Source organism: Castor canadensis, chromosome 9 (genome assembly GCF_047511655.1).
Source record: "Castor canadensis chromosome 9, mCasCan1.hap1v2, whole genome shotgun sequence".
Classification (NCBI taxonomy): Eukaryota; Metazoa; Chordata; class Mammalia; order Rodentia; family Castoridae; genus Castor; species Castor canadensis.
In genome coordinates this window covers 117,451,413-117,475,322 of record NC_133394.1, presented here as the reverse complement: position 1 = coordinate 117,475,322, position 23,910 = coordinate 117,451,413, and the positions used below count along the sequence as shown (strand labels likewise).

Here is a 23,910-nt window from a genome sequence, read left to right as displayed (position 1 = left end):
ATGATAATAGAACCTGAAGAAAGGGAGAAAATATTTGCAAACTATGTATCTGCTGAAGGACTGAAATAAGAAAATAAACTTATGCAACCTAATTGCAAAAATGAAAATCCAATAACCTATCTCTGACTTTTTTCTTTCAATTAAAAACCCCTACTGATGTGACCAGTTTTGGGTATGATTATATTTTCAATTATGAGATTCTCTACTGTATTAGTTTTTGTTCTCCAGAGAAATAAAATCAACAGAGCTCTCTCTCTCTCTCTCTCTGTCTCTCTCTCTGTCTCTCTCTCTCTCTCTTTTTCTACATTTATTATAAGATGTAAAAAAGAAATATACACACCATCTGTGGTGGTATATGCCTGTGGTCTAGCACTCACTTGGGGGGGTGGAGATAGAAGGATCTGGAGTTCCAGGCCTGCCTGGGTTGCACAGTGAGTTTGAGGCAGCCTGGGTTTCACAGGCCAACCCTGCCTCCAAAAATTAAGTATGTAGCTCAATGGTAGCTATGCCTAGCACAAGGCCTTTGATCCCTAGCACACATAACAAAAGATTTGCGCACACACACACAAACACACACACAAGAAAAAATACCACCAAAAAGCAAACAAAACAAACAAGCAGCAACAAAAAAAAGAAATATATAAACTATAGTTTTTTTAAACCTTACAAAACTTATGATTTGCTCACAGAAAGTAAAGTGGTCATATGAAATTCATGATGTACATGATAATGGATATGCACTTTCTTAAATGTACTGGGGCAGTAAAAGCAGGAAGTGACTACATTATGGTTAGTCAGAACAACAAACATAACCAAGGGAAAAATGGGTATGACATCTGTCTTCCTAATACAGTAGGGAAAATTCAAGCAGGATTCATTCGAAAGGGCTCTCATAACTTCAGTGAATTTACCCAATATCTTGATTCAGAATGCAGATATTTTCAGAAGACCAGTGGAAGTTCTATTGGTGACAGATGCATGGTTATCAAAATAGGAAATTGATTTGTAAAATTACAACAATCATGATGCTAATCTATATAAGCTATAACCTATAAAGAGCTATTTTACAAGTAAGAAGACTTACAGTCCATATTTCTAGCTCATTATCTCACTGAGTTGGATCTGAGTAAGAAGCCAAGTCCTATTAAGTTTATTCAATGTGTGAAGTATCAGAACAAAGGAATATGATAAATGAATATTAAGTTAAGCTCCTGCCAATGCAACCATCTAACAATAGAGATGATATCACCAATATTCAGGAACCAGAATGATGTGATGTGTTTGCTGAGTTCTTTCAGAAAGAGCTTGAATGGCATTGCAGGTATTTTGTTTCTAAGAATCTACTTGTGTCAGAGTTCTTCCAATTTAAATGCTATATTTTGAAATGTTGAATCTTATAGTTAGGTTATATTCTAGTCCATCAGAACTGGAAAATATTTTATCTCTTAAATATGACTTTAGAACTTATTTTTCCTTTTAGGAGTTAACTCTCAGTGGGAAACTTCAGTTTTTTGATTTCTAGTATTTTTAGAAATTGAGGTACATATTTCTTTGAGCCAATAATTTTTAAGATAGTGTAAAAATTTGCTGGACCTAAAATATTATATATCAAGCCAATCATATGGTTAGAAAAATGTCTTTCAACTAAAAAGTTCAATCAGAATTTCCTATGTAATTCTTAGAGATACCCAAGAATAGTAATAGGAATCACATAAACAAACACACATGAAGCAGCCTTGATCTGCTTGCTCAGAAGCTTACCAAGACAACTCCCATTTTTCTTGACTTAATCCTGCCATTGCTATAGCATAAATAACTTCTTTGTGTGTTTACTTGAAAAATGCATACCCATTCACTTCCTTATTCTTAACCTGTGTGAACTGGATTCATTACAATAACAGAACTTACTTTTCTTTACATAGTGTAAGGAACTGCATAACAGAGACCACACCATGTGCAGAAAAGAAAGATTTATTGGGGCACAGCCCAGGTAGATTGGGTTGTGGGCTTTATAGGAGGGACCATCCATCAAAGGGGGTAGGGTATCTGCTTCAGAGAACAACTAGGTTGTTGGGCCCTGATTGTCAATGATCACCAGATGGAACAGGTTGACATGTACCAAAAGTTGAAGAACAGGAACTTGTTGCCATTTTGGAAACAGGGGAGTTCTTACAAGTGGTTATGCTTCAGGAGGCCTGGTTAAAGATTGCTTAGCCTTGGGACTTTACACCCTATGGATGTCAGGGACCTAACAGTCCAGCCTTTTGTGGGTAATGTGGGCACTGATTGATCTGGCTGCTTCCTGCTGATTGGGGGCATCATTATGAGGGAGGTGTTGGCTGGAATGAATGGGCTCCCCAGGTACCAGAGAGAGGCAGCTTCCCTTAAATCTCATTTGAAGATATGGCCAGTTGCTGGTAGCCAGGAGGGGGTTGTAGTAACACCTGGTGAAAAGTCTGTCTGCTGAGCTCTCCCAAGTGATCCTGGAGGCATCAGGCAAGGGATACTAAGGAGCAGAGAGAAATGGCTGCTAGAGGTCCCAGTATGGATATCATCCATGTTAGCACTGAGGACCAAAACCCAAAGGGCTGAGCCTGTGTTGGGCTGGGGTATTGTTGCCTAATGTTGGAAGTGATTTTTTGGAGAGTTTTGGTATTTTCTTCTACCTGTCCAGACTGATTTACAAAGTAGCAGCATTCCTCTCTGAGGAACATACATGAACCTCCCTTTTCTGTGGTGAGCAGGTCTAGTGCTCATCTATTATGGAGAGTGACATCTGCAAGGGAGAAAGTTAGGCTTGGAGAAGATGTAAGGCTGCTGAAGATGTCTCGATTGAGGCTGCAAGTTGGTCACTCAGTTGTTCAGAGAGAGAGATGCTATGGCTTATGTCACCCCCTGAAAATCCCAAGGTTGCAATCAAGGAAGTGAGGCTGATCCCAATTAAAAGAGGGATAAATGCTGCTCTCCAGAAATGGTGATAGGGGTTGGGAGAGAGAGGGTTGAAACAGAACAGTAAGTTCTGTATGGGTGTAAAGACTTAGGTGTAGCACTACAAAGACTAGGACACAAGGACCTGGAGTACTAGAATTCATGCAACTATATAACATGGAATGACACAAAATCATGGTACCAGATGGGCTAGCAAGGGACTCCTTAGAGGAAATAGTCACATTAGAGGAACAGGGTAGTAGAGAGGAGGTATCCTCCTTTGAGGTGTGCCAGCAGGGTCCTGTTAATCCTAGAGAATGAAGAGGGATTGACTGAAGTCTGAGAGAGGGCTCTGGAGTGTGCAAGTGGTTTTATTGTGGGTTATATTTGATATGAGAACCAATGTCAGAAGAGGTTGTTGTAAGGGGACACAGATGAAACAATCTGCTTTATAAGAGGTTTGATTGGTAATATTGTGGATAAGAGACAAGAAATCTTTTAGAATCTGGGACAAAGTGATTGGGTGGAGAGTTGAATCTTGAAGAGTTTTTAATCTCCTCTTCTAGTTTTGATGAACTATGCCATGTGATGTCAATGACAATGTCTAGGGAAGTACTGGAAGCCTGGTCATAGGTTCTAATTATGGTTATTCTTCCCCGAGGGTCTAAGCCAGTACAGGCATAGATAATGCCCTCCACTCATTTTTGCCACTTATCATTCCAGGGATCCTTGATCTCAAATATTACCTGACTGGACTTTGGCACCCTTTTAAGAAGTCAGCCTAAGATACCATACCCTCTGTCTGACCAGTGATACTTGCAGCTCCAATAAGGACAGCCTCCCCAATTGGGATCCCTGCAATACTGGGTGGTCTGGTCAGACATAAGGCAAAGGTATTTAGGTGACTCATGTAATCCGTCCCAAGTGATATCACAATTGACAGAGCATGCCTGTTTGATATCAAAGATGAGGAAGATGAAAGATTGGCATCCCACAGTTGGACAGAAGGTGGAGTTGAGCAAGATGTGTGGGGTTTTATTAATAGCAAACACCTTGAATTGCCAAGCATAGTGTACCTCCAGAGGGGAGGGTGCAGCCTGGGAGCTGGGAGATAGGAAGGCAAAAAGAATGAGTAAGTTACTCAGGAATTGAAGGAAGTGAGGGTTTATGAGAGATTCGAATATGCGTGGGACCCAGCGGTATGCAAGAGTACTCATCCTTAGGTGCAGTGGGAGAGTCTGAAGTTGGTGGACAATGTTTTACCCTTGAGAGATGTTACTACTGGGGGATCACATTGAGCTTGACAGCAATAGGTGTTGTGAGGATGACCAGGTGTGGTCCTGTCCATGAGGTCCCAGAGGTACAGGTTGAAGGTCTTCCAGGAGGACGAGGTCTCCTGGTTGAACAGAAGTGTTAATGGGGCCCTCCAAAAGTTGAGGCAGGATCTGATCTGCATGCTCCCTGAGAAGTTGTCTTAGAAGGTTAAGGTAGGGTAGATAGTCAGCCAGAGGGGCTGGATCTGTCAGGGGCAGATTACCCAAGAAAAATGGGCATCCATACATGATTTCAAAAGGGCTTAAGAAAGAGGGGCCTTGAGGGGTGGCCCTGATCCAAGTTAGTGCCAGTTGCAAGAGCTGGGTGCAGGGTAAGTGGAGCTCAATGGACAGATTTTTTAGTTTTTTTCCTTTAATTATTTCATTCATTCTTTCCACTTTTCCTGAGGACTGGGGGTGATAAGGGTTGTGTAAATTCCATGTAACTCCTAGAGTGGAGGAGACGATTTGGATCACCTTAGAGATAAATGCTGGGCCATTATCTGACTGTAGGATCTGGGGTAGTCCAAATAGGGGGATAATGTCCTTGATTAGATGGGTAGATGCCACTTCAGCAGATTCCCCCATAGTAGGAAAGGCTTCTACCCACCCTGAGAAGGTGTCCACCAGAGTTAATAGATACTTTAGTTTTTTGTGTGCTGGCATATTGTAAAATAGACCTGCCAGTCTTCTCCAGGTATACAGCCCCAGAGCTGGTGGGCCAAGAAGGTTGGGTGTGGTTTGAGACCACCCTGAGGACAGTCCTGGGCCCGGATAGGGCATTCCTGAGTAATTTTAGTTACAAGACAGGCAGGAGAAGGGTGAAAGAATAAGGGTTGGAGAAAGCAAAGAAAGGGCTTAGCACCAATGTGAAGGGTTTTGTGGATGGCCTTTATGATTTGTTTGGCCTGTGAGCCAAGGAAGGATAAACTTTTCATTCAGGAGGAGCCATCCCTGTGGTCCTGATGTGGCTCCCAAATTGGTGAGTTTGGTTCTCTCTTCTGGAGTATATGTAGGACTGACTCTCAGGGAGGTTATGAAGAGTACCAAAGGAGGAGTCTGGGTGTTGGCCCTCTTTGCTTCCTTGTCTGTAAAGGCATTACCTTGGGCTATTTCTGTTGTTTCTGGTTGGTGTCCCTTGCAATGGATAACTGACACCTTAGTGGGTAGGTAGGAGGCTTTGAGTAGTTTAAGGATTAGCGACCCATTTGTAATGGTAGTTCCCTTAGTGGTGAGGAAGACCCTTTCTTCCCATAAGACTGCATGGTGATGTATAATGTGATAAGCATAGTCAGAGTCAGTGTAAATGTTGGCTTTTTTGTCTTTAGCTAAAGTGAGGGCTCTGGTCAGAGCTATAAGTCCTGCCTTTTGAGAAGTGGTGCCCCAAGGGAGAGGGCTAGATTAAATAAATTCCATAAGGGACACTACAGCATAGCCTACACATCTCTTGCCCTCTGAATCTAGTGAGGAGCTGCCATCTATGTGAACCAGGAGACATCAGAATCAGGTAGGAGTGAGCAGGATAGATAAGGTTGACAGTATGTAAGAGTTTGTAGAGTTTCTAAGCAGGAATGTTCTAAGGATGTGCCATCAGGAAGCAAGGTGGCAGGATTAAGGGGAGGGCAAGGCTGTAGGGTAACATCTGGATTTTTTTATAAAAGTGAGATGGAAAAGCTGTAATCTCTAGGGAGACAGGTTGGAGAGACAACAGTGGGACAGGAGGTCAGTCAATCAGGGTGACAGGACACTTTCCACCTGTCCTATGGACATTAGGGACTCAACACATAGAATGAGATGAGAGAATAATTTAAAACATTTACAATATTTGAATGAAATGAAAACAGGCCAGATGTGGGTGCCTTTCTGGGATTTCAATTCCAGGAACCACTTGTTTTCCAGTCTAGAGAATACTGTGTTCTTAATGAAGCCCAAGTGTTCTGTGATGCTGCCCAATTTTCTGGACACAGTGAGACGCTGCTCTTGCCAAGAGAGAGCTACACACTCCATTATCTTTTCAATAAGCCTGAAAATTATTTGTTTTAAAATCTTTCCCACTGTCACTTTTAGAAATGTTTGCAGAAGTGGTTGTTACAGAATTTCTTTTCTAATTATAATTTCATAGTGACCTCACATTTATTCTATCTTACACTGCAATAAGAAACTGAACTTGAAGTTTAAAATTCACCTGTTTCATTCTCAATAATGATCTATTTTATACTCATCAATATTTTGGTTCATGAATGTTCTCTCCTTGTGCATTCAATTATTCACTGTCATTGTTATGAGAGCACTTCACAGTGGGTCTTCTGAGAGACAGACTGTACTGTGCCCTTAATTTCTCTCTTCACTAGCCACAGAATCATCACATATCACTGCCAGAAATTTATTTAGTACAAAATTTCTTTGCCAATGCCATTTAGATTAAGGAATGCTATTAATTCTGAGGTACATTTTTGCTACAGTTTACCAGTGTGCATTTATAGATATTTCATTAAACAGTCCTATAATTTCAAGAGTCCTTTGGAGATAACTGGTGGTCAGTATATAGACAATTTACATTTTGTAACTATGGCCCACACTTCTCAAACTATTCTTTACTCTAGGTCTATGAAATAGCTAATGAACGAAGACTATTTGAAATAATATTAATTTCTTACTGTTATATTTTGATCCATTTGTAAAGGATTGACCTCTGGAGTGGCAGAATTGGGACATGACATTGACTTTTAAGAGGTATGGCTCTTTGGTCAGTGGAGGGATGTCCTCAAAGGGGATTATGAGAACTCCAGCTGATCATCTCCATCTTCAACACAGGCACAAACAAATGAGCTGCCCGACCTTGAATTTAAAACTCCAAACTGTGACTTAAGTAAATCCTTTCTCTTTGTAAGTGAACTACCTCAGGTATTTTATTATAGGAGCACAAAACTAATGCACTCATTTTATGCATTATGTTTTCTCCCTGAATAAATTCCACTTTACATAATCACCCTTCCTTTACTAATCTTCCACTACAGGGCAGAAAAACATTGTTCCTGCCTTAAACAATTTTGAATGTAAATTGCATGACACCCCTGTATAAACCAAGGACAAGTAATTTTGATAACGGAAATGTATATAACAAAATACTCTAGTGAAGCATAGTTTAGGAGATTGGGGAGAGCAGCTATTTCTTTTCACTCTTCTCTTTAATGTTTATTTGTTATTATATTTTTAATTATTATGCATTTATAAAATGAGGTTTCATTGTGATAATTCCATACATGTGCACAATGGACTTTGAACAATTCATCCCCTCCACTATTTGTATTTCCCCTTGTCTTTCTCCCCCACTTTTTATACAGTATATGGTGGGTTTCATTATGTTGCTTTTGAACATGTACATGGAGTATATCCTCTTCCCCTCTCAGTATCCTTGACTTTCCCCCGCCTCCTTCATGTTGATTCTCCCTTGACCATTCCCCTTTCACATTCATGGTTCCAGTATTATTAGGATAATGGCAGTAAAGTAGTATCTATGTTCCACAAATGAGTGGGAACATGTCCTATTTGGCTTTTTGAGCAAGGGTTTTCTTACTCAAGGGGAGTTTTCTACAGGGGTAATAGCAGAGGTTGCACTCTAGCTTCATAGGCTTTGAAAGGCAAGGCAAAAGTATACATTTGGCTCATTGGGATTATAGCTAACACATAACATATGCTTGTACATTTAGTAATAATCTTACCTTTCTTCAGTTGAAGAGCTTTCATGCTGAATTGCAATTCAGTGAGATATCGTATATTCTTTCCCTGAGTTCCTTTTGTGTTTCAGCTAGTATGAAGTTTTCTTTCTCTTATTAAAGGAATCATGGCCAATATATTGAATATCAGTAAGCAAAATTACCTTACTTTCAGTAAGGTAATTTACTTTAAACTCAACATTTCCTAAAGTTACCCACCTGGGTCATAAACTTCAATGAAACTATTTAATAGGATAATAGTTTATCAAAAGATGAATACAATGATCAGTATGAAGTAAACTTCAAAAGAATTGCAAAGTAAACATTTTTCTCCAGTTGTCCAGAATAGAATGTGCTTTGAGGTACACTTTACAGTGACTCCTCTTATACCTCTTTTGAAACCTTTCTCATGGTTGATGGTTGTAGACAGTTTGGATTAAGCAATAGGCATAACAGTTTTTAACAATTGAAAACTTTAATTTTTTCCATCTATCTAGAAAGTATTCTATATGCACCTGTCATGAAGCCTTCCTGATGGTTGCTTTTTGTAAACAGCTTGGTTTAAGTGTTTGTCATGAATTTTAGGTATTGATAATATGTTTCATATTTCTATTCATGTGTATTTTACTGTGGGAGTAAAAGTTGTGTTATGGTTGGATGTAAAATGCCAGAAATGTTCATGTATTAAAGGCTTGGCCACCAGGTTGTGGCACGTTTGAGAGATGCTTGGTCCTCAATTATGCACTGACATTATGCATAGATTAATCCATCAATTAGTTCATAAATTATTAATCCGTTGATGAATTTGATTGATTTGATTCATTGATAATGCATTAACTGATGGATTAATCCATTGATGAGTTCTTAGTTAATGTGCTAATAGGAGCTGGGGTCTAGTTGGAGGAAGAAGGTGATATCCTTGGAAACGTATAGCTTGTCCCAGGTCCCTCTCTCTGTGGCTCTGTGATTCCTGGTAACCTTGACATGAACAGCTTCAGTCATGATGTTTCTGCCTTGTCACAGGCCACAAAGCAATGGAGACAGCTGACCATTGACTAAAACCACTGAAACTCTGAGCTAAAATAAACTTTTCTTCCATTAAGTTGTTTTTCCTCAGGTGCTTTGTCATACTTATGGAAAGCTGGTGACTACAACGAGGGCAGTTCAAAACTGATATGCTTTAATTATTATTTTACATGTTTTCTTTATTCTGTCGAGATGATTTTGAAATATTTATTGATTCATGGAAGAAATGTTATAAAATATCAAACAATTAATGGAATATAGTGTTGCACACAAGTGAATTTTTCAGATAAATGAAATTCAGATAAGTCATTTTCAAAATTGACTGCTATTGATGTAGGAAAGAAAAATGAAAAAGTACACATTTCCCTGATATCCTAAACAAAAAATATTTGATACAATTCTACATTTCTCTCAAGGGAAAACTGAGGAATTTGGTGCTACTTCTACAACTTGTATCTAGTTTTTCATTTTTCTAGATTTCTTTCTGTGTCTGAAAACCTCCAAGAAATTATATTAATCATGTTTCTGAGGATGCTAAGCCTTTTCAACTTGACAATACAACCATCTTCACAATGAGTCTTATTGCTTTATCGGCAATTCCCTTGAATTTACAACTTAAAAGTGCAGCAAAACTCACACCATAAAGAGCCTCCTTTGAAGCCTCAGCTTATCTTTTGTGAATCTTTCCAAACAAAGGTAGCATGAATGCTTCCATTTATGGCATGTTTTCATGTAAACAATTTTAGTAAAATCTGGACAATTCCATCTGGAATTGACACATATAGGGGAAACTGAATTATACTGAGTCATTTAGCATTTTGCTGGCTATAATTTTACTAAGATATAAATTTGGAGTTGTTAATACTCACTTCATTGTTTAAGTTGATCCCAATTTTTCCTGAACAAAAACACTTCACTGTAAGTAATTTTCAAATATTTGATTAAAAAGCATTGGTTGAACATGACAAGTATAATATAGCCTCACATTGTTCATAATCACTTGCAATTTGATGGGATACAAAGAATAAGATAGCAATGTAAATTAATTGATTATAGTAATAAAATTTCCAGAATAAATGTCTTCTTGTGTAGGATTTGATATTGTCAGTTAAATTTTCTGTATTATGTTAGAACTTACTTAAAATGCTCATTTATCATTCTTTATCCTTACCTTCAACAAAATGACTAAACTAAAAGCTGTAGACCAACAAGCAGAGACTAAAAAAGCAAGATGAGAAAAAGGCCATAGATCTATGAAACAAAAGCAAATATAAAAAGAGCAGCAGAGCAGAATCACTTGAGAAGCTTCTAAAAGTTCTCATAACTCTCACTTAGAATTCTGATTTACTCAATGTTTTAAAAAAAATACTCAGTTGATTTCAAAATGTGGTGAAGGTTGAGAAATATTCAATGAGAAACCACATTGATGAAAACTGACTTTGTTTTTATACCTTTTTGACATTTAGAAGATTTTATTTCAGTGATATCAGAAATAATAGCAATAATTAAAATAAGAACTCATTTAACTAATATTTCATTAAATAAAAAAATAGATCCAGCAAGAAAACCGCAAGATTTTCTGGGATTACAGATAGAAGGGTGAAACTGAGTCTACCTAAAGAAAAAAATCTTATTTTATTTAATACTTTCATGTAAATGTGACAGTTTTATGATAGAAAGTAGCCCATTTTCTGGGTGAACTTATATTTTCCATATCATTGCTTTTGTAATATGTTAAAGAGATCCAAATTAGCAATTAATGACACCTACACAATTTTCAAGATAGATTGATACTTTTCCTGCTGCTCTATACCCTTTTATTTTAAAAAGAAATCTAAGAAACTAACAACATTTAAAAATACTACTACAAAATGTCATATTATATCTCAATATAAAAAGCCACATTTGCAATAATTTCCAGTCTTGTAAGCAATCATGTAATAATTAGAGTATAAAAAACACAAAATTCAGAACAAATATATTTAAATCAATTTTAATAAGTACAAAAAGATACTGTTGAGCCTTAATGTGCATGTGATTAGTTAGAAATTTTTAAACAGCAAGCAAAATGAAACATTCAATAAAGGTCAATAAAAACTAGTGGCTTTTCCCAGTTACAACAAGGTCACAAATTACAAATATTATTAGCTCCTGAATTAGTTCTCAAACCAGAAAACCTACTCTTTAAGTATATTGTCACCCAGAAAATTTCAAATTTCACATAATGTGACTAGTCAGAATTCAGTGTTAGAGATCTATGGTACAATCTCTATTCATATACTTTTTAAAGGTAATTTGAAACAAGGGATAAACATCTCATTCCTTTTGTTTTTGTTTGGTTTTGGTTGTGGTTTCCTTATTCAAGGACCAACTGAAAAAGCAACAAATATGAAATGTTTTAAAATGCCCAGGCATATCATCTCTAATGGAATATATCAAGAAATGTCACATTGTTCAGTTTTGAGTACACTATGATCTGAATTTTTATCTGCTCAGGATATTCCTATAAGCAAATAATATATTAACAAACAAAATGAAGTATGACACAAACAACCAACATCAATGTGGAATCATCGACTTATCCAGGGACTGCAAAGTTTACTTCATGACAATTGTGGCTTACCTGTTCTTTCATTTGCACCCATTTAATTGTACATTAAACATCTTTACACATTCTGTTGCATTAAACCATAGTCAAGAGATTCAACTACTGTATTGAATATTTATAAAATAAGTATGTTAAGCCATTATTTCCTAATGTAATTCTGCATGCAATACCTTTGTTTGGCTTTCTAGTACCATTTATTGCAACAAATAACTTTGTTGATGCTATTCATATTTACCCAATAATATATAGTTGCATTTGGCAACATGTTATACCCACAAAAGTCCTCTAAGAAGAGGCATGAAGCCTAAGTGCTCATATCAACTAAGCTAACTCAACATTTACAGTCCAAAACTTGGCATTGATGTGGGATGGATTTAGCCTTCTTTCTAAACAGTACATTACAGAAAAACTTTTGATGAAACTAAAACTTTTAAGACCAATGAATTGAATATCTTGAAACTACCTAACAATATAACCAGTAAAAAAATAAAACTGCTGAACAATACTGGCAAAATAAAAAGAAGAAAGCAGAGAGGTATTTACTTTTATGTCCATAATTAATTTTAAACATTTTTGATATCTGATCATTACCTCTAAATCAAAATTGGAAAATTTAAGGTTTTCTAAGAAGTTAATTTGTAACCAATATTAGCCAATAACTAACATCATGAGCATGAATTCTTGATTACTGCACCGTAAACTATTTTTGGCTTTTTCGTGTTGAAATGCGTATAGTAGTTTTCAAAAATACAGCTTTTTTGTTCTTTTAATTCCCTGAAAACATATTTTAGACTGGGCTGTTAGTATATAAATTGTAGCCATGTAGAACTTCAAGGCTCACATTGTAATTACGGTTTTGTGAATATTTGTTTGTGTGTGTGTGTATGAATAAAAAGGGCTTATAACAGCTAGCATGCAATGAGGTCTTTAAAACAATATTTGCAGAATGATTTCAATTCAAAAACTAAGTTATGATACTAATCAATAATGAATATATGTTACTTAATAGATATTTGTGAAAGATTGCTCATATGTTTAGTTTTTAACAGGAGAAGAAACAAAATTTATTATATACCTAATATATGACAGTATTAGAATCCTAGATATGTAATTTTGTAAACAGTTTCCATAAAATTAAAGTTTTTCCATTAAGAATCTCATAATTCAAAGATTTTTCTATCTTACCTAACATAGTAGAATTGCAAAGTCATTTTGAATTTATGGGCTTAAAAAAACTAGCTGAAAGTACGTTGGAAACATGTGATGTCTACATATAAAGGATATTTATAAACATATGTATGACTCAAGTTCAGTTCTAAATAAGTGTATTATGAATTTATCAAAAAAGCCTGTTCTGTTTACTAAGTTTATTAAGAGACATGTAGGATTGGATTCATTAGCAAAACAAATGTTTTAGATTTCATAATTTTTTCTGAATTTCTTCAAATTTATTTTCATACACAACTGGGAATTACACACACACACACACACACCATATACACACAAAGCTAAGACCTTATTGAAGGATCTTCAGGAATATCAGTATGTACTAAAACATAAATTTGTTAATTGCCCTTACCTATTGGCAATATTAGCTGATGTTATGTGTTAAATATAATACAGAATGATTTAAGGTGGAGTATAAATTATCTGTGGGAAATACTTTTTGTAGAAGCAAATAAAAATAGGATATTTCCTCCAAAGAGGGCAGAAGACACAGTGATCTAAATATGCTCAAATTAAGAATAGTAATAAAAATGATAACACAAAATTCTAAGAAATAAAATTTTAGCAATTTACTATTAGCCTCCCCAAAGATATTTCACATGAGTTTTTTCTATTTTAGTCTTTTAGTCATAATGCTTATGGTGATAGAATAATAACTGCTGAGGATTTCTGTATATGCCTATGTATTTCTTCCTTATCCTCTTTCTTAGGAGTTAAAAATAAAAGATGCTTCACTTGGTTTAATTAGCAGCAGTCTTGTTTTTTCTTTCTCTTACTCTCTTTCTCTCAATCCCCCCGCTCTCTTTTATTTTATATTTATTTCCCTGTTTTTCTCTTTGGATTTGAGGAAATATGGGCTTTGAAAATCTGATAGGAAATATTAATATATTTAACACAACTGTTGATAGAAAGATTATAGATACTAAACAATTTTACTAAATACTTTGTTTCATTTTTAAAGCCTGGATTTAATAGAGAAAAACATGATATGTCTTGTCCACACGGTGACAGTGGTTTTGAGACAATGCTCGTGATTCTCAAGCATGCAGTTGTTAAAAATAACTGCACCTCACCCTGGTTTCAAATGCATGCTTTGCATACTTGGGATTAATTTTTTAAAAAAGCATGAAGTACACATGAGAACTTGATTAAAAGGAAAATAACTAGCACTACTGGGTAGCAATGGGTCATCTCATGATTCCAATGAAATTTGGAAATTTTTCATATTAAAAATATCTAGCAATTGCCTCAAAAATATGCAGATGGATGTAGGAGTGCCAGGAGACTAATAACAAATATAACTCATTTAATATTAATTTGTCACAGATTTTAAATTAAATAACAAACACTTATATGTACAATTCATTCATTAGGAATGGAGCATATGGAAGGAATTCTTAAAGGATGCCAAAGAACCCTTATAATGCAGAAAGTGACTAGACCTACTTCTTCACTCCCTGGGATGATGACAGGCCATGCCAAAGTACAGTACCAATAGAGCTGTGGTACTTTCCAAAATTGTCATAGCATGTCAGTGTGAAGAGTCCAGTTCCCTCAACCATGAAGACAGTACATACCTACTAGTGAGATATAGTGAATCATCTCTCTATAGACAGATATATAGATAGATAGATTTCTATGTGTTTCCATGTATGCACATTTACAGATATGAATATCCATGTATACACCTTACCAAGCATACTTACCAAAGAAAAATATGAATGAAATAACAGTATTATCAAATTAAAAAAACTTGAATTATTTAAAGAAAAATTTAGAAACGTGCTCAAAGTTAAACTTATCCAAACCTGAGAGAAATTTGAAAAAGATCCCTAAAGATTTTTAAATGTTAAGATTGGCACTTTAAAAACCACCCAAGTTTTAAATAATTAGTAAAGGTTGCATTAGTTCCATTTCTATAATCAAACAAGAGAGTATGGAGCAAAAAAGAACAAACGTCGCTGTTTCAGCATAGTAGTGGCATCACAGGTCATTAAACAACTCAGTACTAAGTTAATTTAAAACTCATTTAGTCTTTTACTTTACATATTTATAGTAATGATGCCTTCATTTTCAAATAAAAACTGTGGGTATGATATGAGTGATACTAACATTAACTTCAGGGCATGGTGCAGAATAGCAGGTAAAATTGTTAATTGAATTAGAGTGGTTGCTACACATTTATGAGATTATATCTCTATATATGACATACATTTATCTACATTTTGTACATACCATAACCCCTTGTACAACTACATAAAATAATTTATTTGTAATTTTATGAGACAAATCAATATTAAAATGTAAAAATGTGTTTTCTGAAAAACTGATCTTAAGATGATATATGTATGACATTTTATTTCATGTTTTTCAACTGGTTAATTGAAGTGTGAGTAATTATAAAACTTCTGGTTATGTTACTTAAAAAACTTTACCATCAGACCTCCTCCCTCTCTCCAGCAAAAAGAAAAGCAATCCTTTTGATTCATGTAAACTGTAAAAGAATAAGAATGTATGAAATACACAAAAGTTAAAGAACTAATAGAAAATTTTAAGCAACATTGTTGGAAAATCTGAACTATCAGAATGTCAATAAGCTGAAATATGATTTTAATGATTGAAATTTAAAATTATAATTCAATTATATCAAAGAATAACAATGATGATAAGTTTTCTGCCATAAACACTAACAAAGTGTTGCCATTAACGTAGTCTGTCTTTGCTCAAGGTTATAGATGAATCTTTTTCTGTTTAACTACAGAAATTGCTATTTACAGCTATTTTTATATATGTACATATTTATAATATACTTTATAATTTATAGTCAGACATTAAGGGAGCAGTGCAGACTTTTAAAATATTCTTAAAGTGCTTAATAACGCACAAAGCCTTTTCATTGCTTGCCTTTAAGCATTATGCACTTTTTATACTGTTGCACATGTCCATAAACAACATAGAAGAGCTATGCTTTATCTCAATGTGTAAGAAAATAAGGTATCTTCTATTTCAATGTATGACTAAAGTATACATTTTATAACCATTTAGATGGCAACAAGTATTACTGAAAGGGCATTAAAGAAATACATTTATTAGCTTGTGTCACAATTTTATTTTATTAAGGTAACTGGATTTATTTTTGTGTCGGAACTTTAATGTCAAGGTTGTCTTCACGGCAAATTCTGTTAATAAGATGCATTTGTGACCTTGGTATTAACACGATCATGCAGAGCACACAAGTAGAACCACACTCAAACAAAGAAAATGAAAAAAATTAAATGAGGCAAAAGAAAAGCAATTTTTGTTGAGATTTTGATTTTTTCCATAGGACACGGTTTTTATTGATTTTGTGACATACCTATTTTTGCACTATACTCAAATACTTTACAAAATTGCAAGAAATGCCATTATTTTACTACTTATGTTTCTACAAAACATCGTGAATGTGCATGTATTATTAAAAGTCAACTAATAACTGCTAATATACATGTCAACCAAAAGTATTTTAGGTTTGCCAGAAACTTTACATCTAGGCATGATACACAATTGTTAACTTTTATTAGCATTATTTCAAGGGCATAAAGAGTATTTTTAAATATGAAACAAAAAATGAATTTTACACATCAAAATTAGTACTTATATAAAATTGAAAATTGTAGTTTCTAATTTAGCTATACGCTGTATGTGTGTTTATGTTTGTGTGTGTGAAATAATCCACAATCTGTTGGTGATGTGTAAAGATGCAGTTTAAAAATGTTTAACTCTTACCAAAACCTCTTTTGGAATACAAAGCTGTTGTAAATTTGTATCAGTGAAATTTAAAGTTGCAATTTACAAAAGCAGATTTACATTAATTCTTATCTGAAAGAGCTGCTTTCAAGACAGAAAAATGTGCAGACTTACGGCCCTTTCCTTTATAATTAGTGGCTTCTGAGTTCTGATGAAACGAAGCCTTAAGGCAGAATTTGCAGTAAACAGGAAAGAAGAGAATATTTTAAGTGCTCATCTGTAATCTGGGTCACCTATGAATTCTCATGTGTTGGAGTTTTTGGCACAATTTTCTAATCCATTATGAAGGCTGCTCCACAGCAGCTAAACCGCACACCTTTTCCAATCTCCAGCACCAAAAAAATAAATAAAAATTAAAAATCAGCTGATCAATTTCAATACAACACATACCTGGAGAGAATAAGCCATATTTATTATCTTTTTAAAAATTTAATGTAGTTTCCAATGATTAAAATAATTTGTATGATTTCAATTATTACTTTCAAATAAATGCTGAAGCTAAAAATATAATGACCATGACACTCCAATAGTTACTGAATTGTAAGCGTAACTAACATCCCATCAGCGAGACTCATAATTGCTTGAGCTTGTCATGCTGTAATACATACCTGGATATGGACACTATACATAGCAGTTAAAAGTTGATTTCAGAGATCTAGTTTTTCTTTTTATGTGTGTCAAGCTTCCAATTTAACTAGCAGGGATTCTGAGCACTCATGACGGGAACTGGTGTTGCAGATAGGAGGTTCTGCTTTTTAGAAAAACCCATCCTTGAATGACACTATTAATCTTCTATCATAATTAGGCAACAGTAGAAAATATTACTATTTAAGACTAAAATCAGAAGTCTTTAAAGGGTGATATAAGATCCCAATTTTCATAGGAAATAAATCACATCTTCTGAATTCCACTTTGAACCAGGTCTGGGGTAAATATTTTTTAAAAGGCAATGGCTCTTTTAGCATGGGGTGTTTTCTGCCCATAGTTCCATGAGTTAGCAAATGCATGTCTCCATTAAAGGTCTACTGGTAAGCTAATATCATTATATACATACTGTACATGTTGGTTCACAAATTAGCAGTTATTAGTCAGACTGTATATAGCAAAACAAACCAGTATAATGTTGCCATATATCCCAAAGATAACCCATATCTAGTAGCTTCAAGGACTGACTCCTAATACAGGCTCTCTGTTTAAATATGTAGCCCAGTAAACTAAATTAAATGTACCAAACAAAACTGGGAAAACTATTCTGGACATTCTGTCAATTTTGCTAACACTGTTGAAGGTTTTCTTGGCTTCAGCTGGCTTGTTTTCCGGCTTCTTGTTGGGTTCTGGTGTGGTCGCACTTTTGGAGATGGTAGACAGGACAGGATCTTTTGAAAGATTTGGGGCATAATTGGCAACAGCCACCGCATAGGCGTTGTTCTGTATCATGACTGAGGATTTTTCTTTTTTCTATTGAAAAATATAAGAATTAACAGAGGGTAGGTTGAGCTGGTTACTTAACATTTTCTAAACTCCACTTCAAATTTTAAAGAAAAGAACCCTTATATACATCATTATCCATTAGATAAGAATAATTTAGGGAAAAAAAAAGAGTTCATTAAAGCCTAAAACCATTGGGGTAAGAAAATCCCCAGAATAAAATTAACTGCACAATTATTCCGGGAGACTCATTTTTGTTTCTTCAATGGAAAGTAAGCAATAGGGAATAAAAGTTTAATTAAAAATACAACCTGTTTTTTTTTTCTCTTAGAAGTCACTCATATATTTGTTGAATTCATGAGTGAATGAATAAATGAAATGTAGAAATATTTTAAGAAGAAAAATGATATCAACAACGAATGATCACAAATTTCTAAAAAGATAACAGGATTCCTCCCAAGCTCATGTCGAAATTACAGAGCAGTGCTTTACCTAGACAGTGACAGCATAAAAAATGCTACCATCATAGAGAAAAGTTAAAGACAAACACTTGTGCTTCTTGTCTAACTTATCCCCAATATATTTCACTTAAGAATCTCCTGTTTAATTATCACCAGCTCTTGGCTTAGTCATTATTACCTAGACCAAACAATTCTGCTTTGCACTCTTCCATCTTGGATTGACCTTGTCCAATCATTAGACACACATGTATGACATAAATCTCTCATATAGAATTTCATGGAACTTCAAATGAAATCCACACTTCTGCCATGACTTTTTCACTTTATTTGTTAGGTATAATTCCCACTGAAATAGATATAGTTTTCTAAATATTTTCTTGTTTTGGTGCCTTTTGCTAGCTTCCTAGCTGGAATACATACGTTATACCTGATTTTTCTCATGACCAATTCCCTCTCATATTTTGGTCTGGCTTTAAATGTCATTTGTTCAGAAAAACCTTCCCTATTTGCTTATCTAATGATATATTTGCTGTCTATATATGCTCTCTCAAAGCACTCTAATTGGTTTCTATGCTGGCATTTTCTGAAGGTGTGAAAATCCTTCCTTAATCATGTGATTATTTGACTGAAATTTTCCTTTATCATTAGGAGCTAAGTGTAATGAAGGCTGGTACTGCTTCTGTCTTGTTTATCTTTGGAAACTTAGCACTTAGTATGAAACCTTCTGTGAGGTAGGTGCAGAATTCTGAGCTGAATTAATGAAACCTCAAAGTCTAAATCATATTTATATATGTTTCTATACTAATATAAGCATATTATGATTTACTGAAATGGAAAGCAAATTGAACCAGCAATGAATTATTCAAAATATAAGTAGTATAGACTTAGAGGGAAACCTACAATAAAATTTTGAGTACCAGTTACTTAATTGTAAGAATCCTCAAATGTTTGAAGAAAATAAGATAGGAAGTTTGACTGCTCTAAAAACAGGCTTGAATTACCCATATTGCTATGATTTTCTCTGTCTCCTGGTTTTGCAGTTAACAAGACATTCTTCCAGATCTGGCTGAAGTGCAAATGAAAGAGGGATGAGGGGTTACTATTTGCAACATGTAAAAGCTATAAAAAAATCTCTCCATAATGATACAATAGTTGCCATGTTAAGATGGAGGCTACATATACATATATATCTTGTCAGATATATATATGTATATATCTGACAAGAAATAATAACTAACATCTGTTCATCACTCCAGTGTGTTAGGTTGAGTGTCAAGAGCTGACAAACCTTACTACTTACTGGGTTGGAAGTAAATTCAATTTTAATCCCATATTGTAATTTCAGAAATGTAGAGTAAGAAGGATTTGTAAACTGACCAAGTCTCCTGTCTACTAAATGACTGAAAAGTTATCACACAAATTAGATGTGTCTGACTTCCAAACCTCTACTTTAATTTATGTTAGATGTCTTTCTGTCTGAGGAAGTTGTTGAAATTTGGGAGTACTTCTTTATCCAAAAATACTCCAGTTGAGGTTTATATCACTAGGTCCAGCTTCAAAAGAGAAAAAACTCTGTAACTCATAAAGTATATAACATATACTGGTTATGTTATTATTTCAACTATTTCTAAATGCAATTTGAAATGATACCAAATTGTATTTATAGAGAATTTGGCCCTTGGGAAAGATCAAAAGCTTCAGATTTAGGATTGAAAAAGGGAGATGATGACAAGAAAACTATAAACTGGTATGATAAACAAGTGAACTAGTGTATATTCTAACTTTGAGAAATATACATTCTGCTAGTGGAGTGGAGTAAAAATTGAAACCTAGTAATCATTGTCTAGCATGTGAGGTTTCAATTTTCACTCCACTCCATCATACATTTTGGAAGAAGACTACATAAACACTGGGTAGAAAAACTGAAGAGAGGTTTCATTTTTTTTCCACTGGGTATTTGAGGTGGATCAGGAATTATGGTGTAAGATTTAGACAATGAAACATAACATGTAAATATCTTTTTTTGCAGTAGGAGTCTACAGATTGAAGCTCTGTAATTTTTTTTTTACCAACATGACTTCTGCACCCTATTTAAATATCTTTCAGTTGTGTATATATACAAAAGTAATGCTAAAAATATTTAATAAACTGTAGAAAAGAGTAACTAACCAATCAGAGAAGTTACTTTAATCAATCATAATAGACAAAGGTACTAAATAATGAGAAATGCTCCACTAACAGGTACCAGCCAAATATCAGCCCTACATATTTGTATGATTATATTTTTGTTTTATTCTAACACTGCAGCTTCCATAAGGAAGTTTTAAAAATCATTTCCAACATATGCTCATAACTTTTATTGACAACCATAAAAAACAAAATTCACTTATTTTTCTTCATTATTGAAAATAATATCTGAATATAAGTGTAAACTTTCATAGAAGGACTGAGCATTTAACAAGATGATGCTTTTGTCTTCCGACTACTCCCTCAGAACTCAGATACGTTACCATTTTCAGGACCAGTAGCAGCAAAGTACAACAGTCACTTGTTCTATGTACAGTCAAGAGCCTTGTGTTGGTACCTGTAATTTCTTACCAATGCACTGAAGGAAGAACAGAGCATCCATAGGGTGCCACAGTTTGAATCCTAGCCACTGCACAACAAGGCTTTTTAGGCTCAGAATCTTACAATGTCTTGTATTAAAAGAGAATGTAATCAATCCCTCTTAAGCCATTTGAAATAATAACCATGAATCTATAATAAAGCAAATTATTCTTGTTTGTTTAAAGTTAAGTGTGCATACAGAAAAATACTATTGAATACACAGCTGACACACAATTCTAAAATTTTCCCAAGTCAGAGTATAGAACTAAATCCTCACAACATGTTTTATCATTGTCCTTTATAAGACATAGATATTCTGGTGATCTAGTGATAGTATCAGAGAATATTCATATTCTGAACCATTACCAGGAATATATACCTTGTCCTATCCACTCCCAACTTCCATTAAAAGAACTATGCTCAAAGAAATTTTATTATTAAAAGCTTTTGAATATCACGTGAGCCTTGGGTTAAGCCAGATCACCAATGCAGGATGAAAACATGGGCCACATGACATTCACCTATTCAGACAAATTTTACTTTATTTAGTCCTAACTCTGGCTTACACTAGGACCCTTGAAGAGAAATGTCCAAAGAAATCTAGTGTTGTGTTAACTGTTGAAAACAATACTCACTACCACAAAATCACTTTTAAATGCCCTTACATAATTTTTGTTTATTCTGAGAACTAGAAAAGGTAGTTCTTACCAACTTAGTGTTCTATGGTCTAATTTAATCAAGTGCTTTATGTCTATTCTAAGGCACTCAGATAAATCACTTCACATCATTTGGCCAGCTGTAGCAGAAAAATAGACAAATACAGACTGTGTTTCTGAAGTAAAACCAAAAAAAGTAACATCAAAAGTTAAGAATAAAATAAATTGAAGGGAGGATGGGAAAAATGAAAGTAAACTGAACAAGCTGTTTTCTATTACTTTTAATAATTCATGTTCTTCAGGTAACTAAATTACAAAATATTCTGAAATAAACTCAGCTTCAATGCTCCCTTATTTCCTGCCCAAATCTGTACAACCTAACCTGTGAATGGTGTCACGATTCAGCCGGGAACTGGTAATAAACTTCAAATTTATCCTCAAGTAAGAGGCATTTTACCTTCTTACCGCTGTCAGGCTGATTCTGACTCAGCTCTGAGTCACACTGTTGAGATGTCACTTCCTACTCCTTGTGTTAGGTAGCCCTTCCATGCTTTTCCACAGCACTATGGCACTTACCTATATATCATACACATGATTTTTTTGTCCTCTATTTTTCCTTTCACTCAGTTGAAAGCTCCTTGAAGACACAGCCTGTGTCCTGCAGAGCTTCCTAGCATAGTTCCTGGCACAAAGCAGGCTCAAAAGGCATTTGCAAAGTGATAAAATGATTACTATGATAAAGAATGAATAAAACATAAATTATATGATAAGAGAATGCTATTGCAATAGAATAATTATTGGAGGATAAAAGCAATTCAATAGTAGCATATTCTGAAATTCTACTAAGTAATGATCTGGAAAGCCCTTGATTTCACTGTCTGTAGATATGAACAACTAGGAACTAATAAGCCAACTACAAGCAATGCCTTCAGAAGTTCCTTTACTTGTGATTGGAACACACACAAGTACGAAGGGAGCAGGGATGGGATTTATAAATGAAATCAGTAAATTATACATTTTTATTCACTATTTGCAAGGACAAAGAATAAACACTGTTATACAGTTTGTGGACAGTTCAGTTGACAGTGAAGTGAAATAAAAAGGGAATATAATCCACAGTAATCGATTTTATATTTCTTAAATATGATTTTTTTCAATATTCATACTATTTTGTGTTTCTTATATTATTAGAGTTTCTCAACATATATATTCAAAAAATTTAAGTCTGGAAAACTCCTGATTGCAGAAGTCAAAATGCCACAAAATACCACAATGTTGGAAAGATATATTTGGCTTTCTTTGGGTGGTAGGGAAAACAATATGCTAGTAACTTGAACCTATGGTCTAGCTAAGGTTTGGACACCTATTAGTGACATGACCTCTTAGATGAATGAAAATAATAATCCTTTGGTTTCAGAGTCGGAGAAAATCTCAGAGATTGTCTCTCACAATCAGGAAATGGGACTCTTATAGCAAATATTAAATATATTAGACTTTGGAGAAAACTACAGGTCTCCAACGGCAAATTTATGCTTTCTGCCTTACCATGTTGCCTTTTTACAGTTATCATTTCTGGTAGAAAGCCCATTACTTGTAAAACAACAACATGCTCCCTGGCCAGATAATGCTGTTAACTGTCTGCTAACCATCCTGTCTAGGAAAAGTGATACTTACAAAAGATTGTTCAAAGGTTAAACAGTCCATCCACTTCTCTAAGTACTCTAAAGCTTTTCCTTGGATTAAAATGGGCCATGAGAAAGCTATATACTTGGACCATATTAGTTTAGCTCCTTGAAGAATTGCTTTCACTGAGTTGTATGTTAATATAATGCCTTCAGTTTTTATTGAAGGGGACTACAAGAAACATCAATATGAAATTCATTACTGCATTTATTGGGAAAAATTTGACATCACTTGCAACTGTATCCAGCTCTCACTATTATAAATCCTACATGGTATTTTTATTTTTAAAAAAGCAATTTCACTATAAGTAAAAGCTTTCTCTGAGAAAATTTATGTTTCCATTTTTTTAAAATAATGAAAAATAACTCCCCCCATCCTCAATACTTTGGTCCACAAAAACTTAGAATCAGAGTTTCACAACTACAGTTATTGTCTGCAACTAATTTGCTGGCCCAATGATGGACATATTTG

At 34.5% G+C, this 23,910-nt stretch overlaps 1 protein-coding gene across 5 annotated transcripts in view; it reads right to left on the bottom strand.

Moving 5' to 3' along the window:
- Positions 1–10,960: 10,960 nt before the first annotated feature.
- The window catches only part of Gabra2 (gamma-aminobutyric acid type A receptor subunit alpha2), a 166,268-nt gene continuing 153,318 nt past the window's right edge, over positions 10,961–23,910 (bottom strand). For 4 of the 5 annotated variants that reach the window (XM_074042322.1, XM_074042323.1, XM_074042324.1 and 1 more), the window contains exon 10: positions 10,961–18,062. In XM_074042322.1, coding sequence (XP_073898423.1) covers positions 17,766–18,062 — 297 coding nt within the window. In that variant the 3' untranslated portion in view covers positions 10,961–17,765. Of the gene's footprint in view, positions 18,063–23,430; positions 23,611–23,910 lie in introns of all 5 variants that reach the window. The other variant, XM_074042327.1, reaches the window with a different exon arrangement.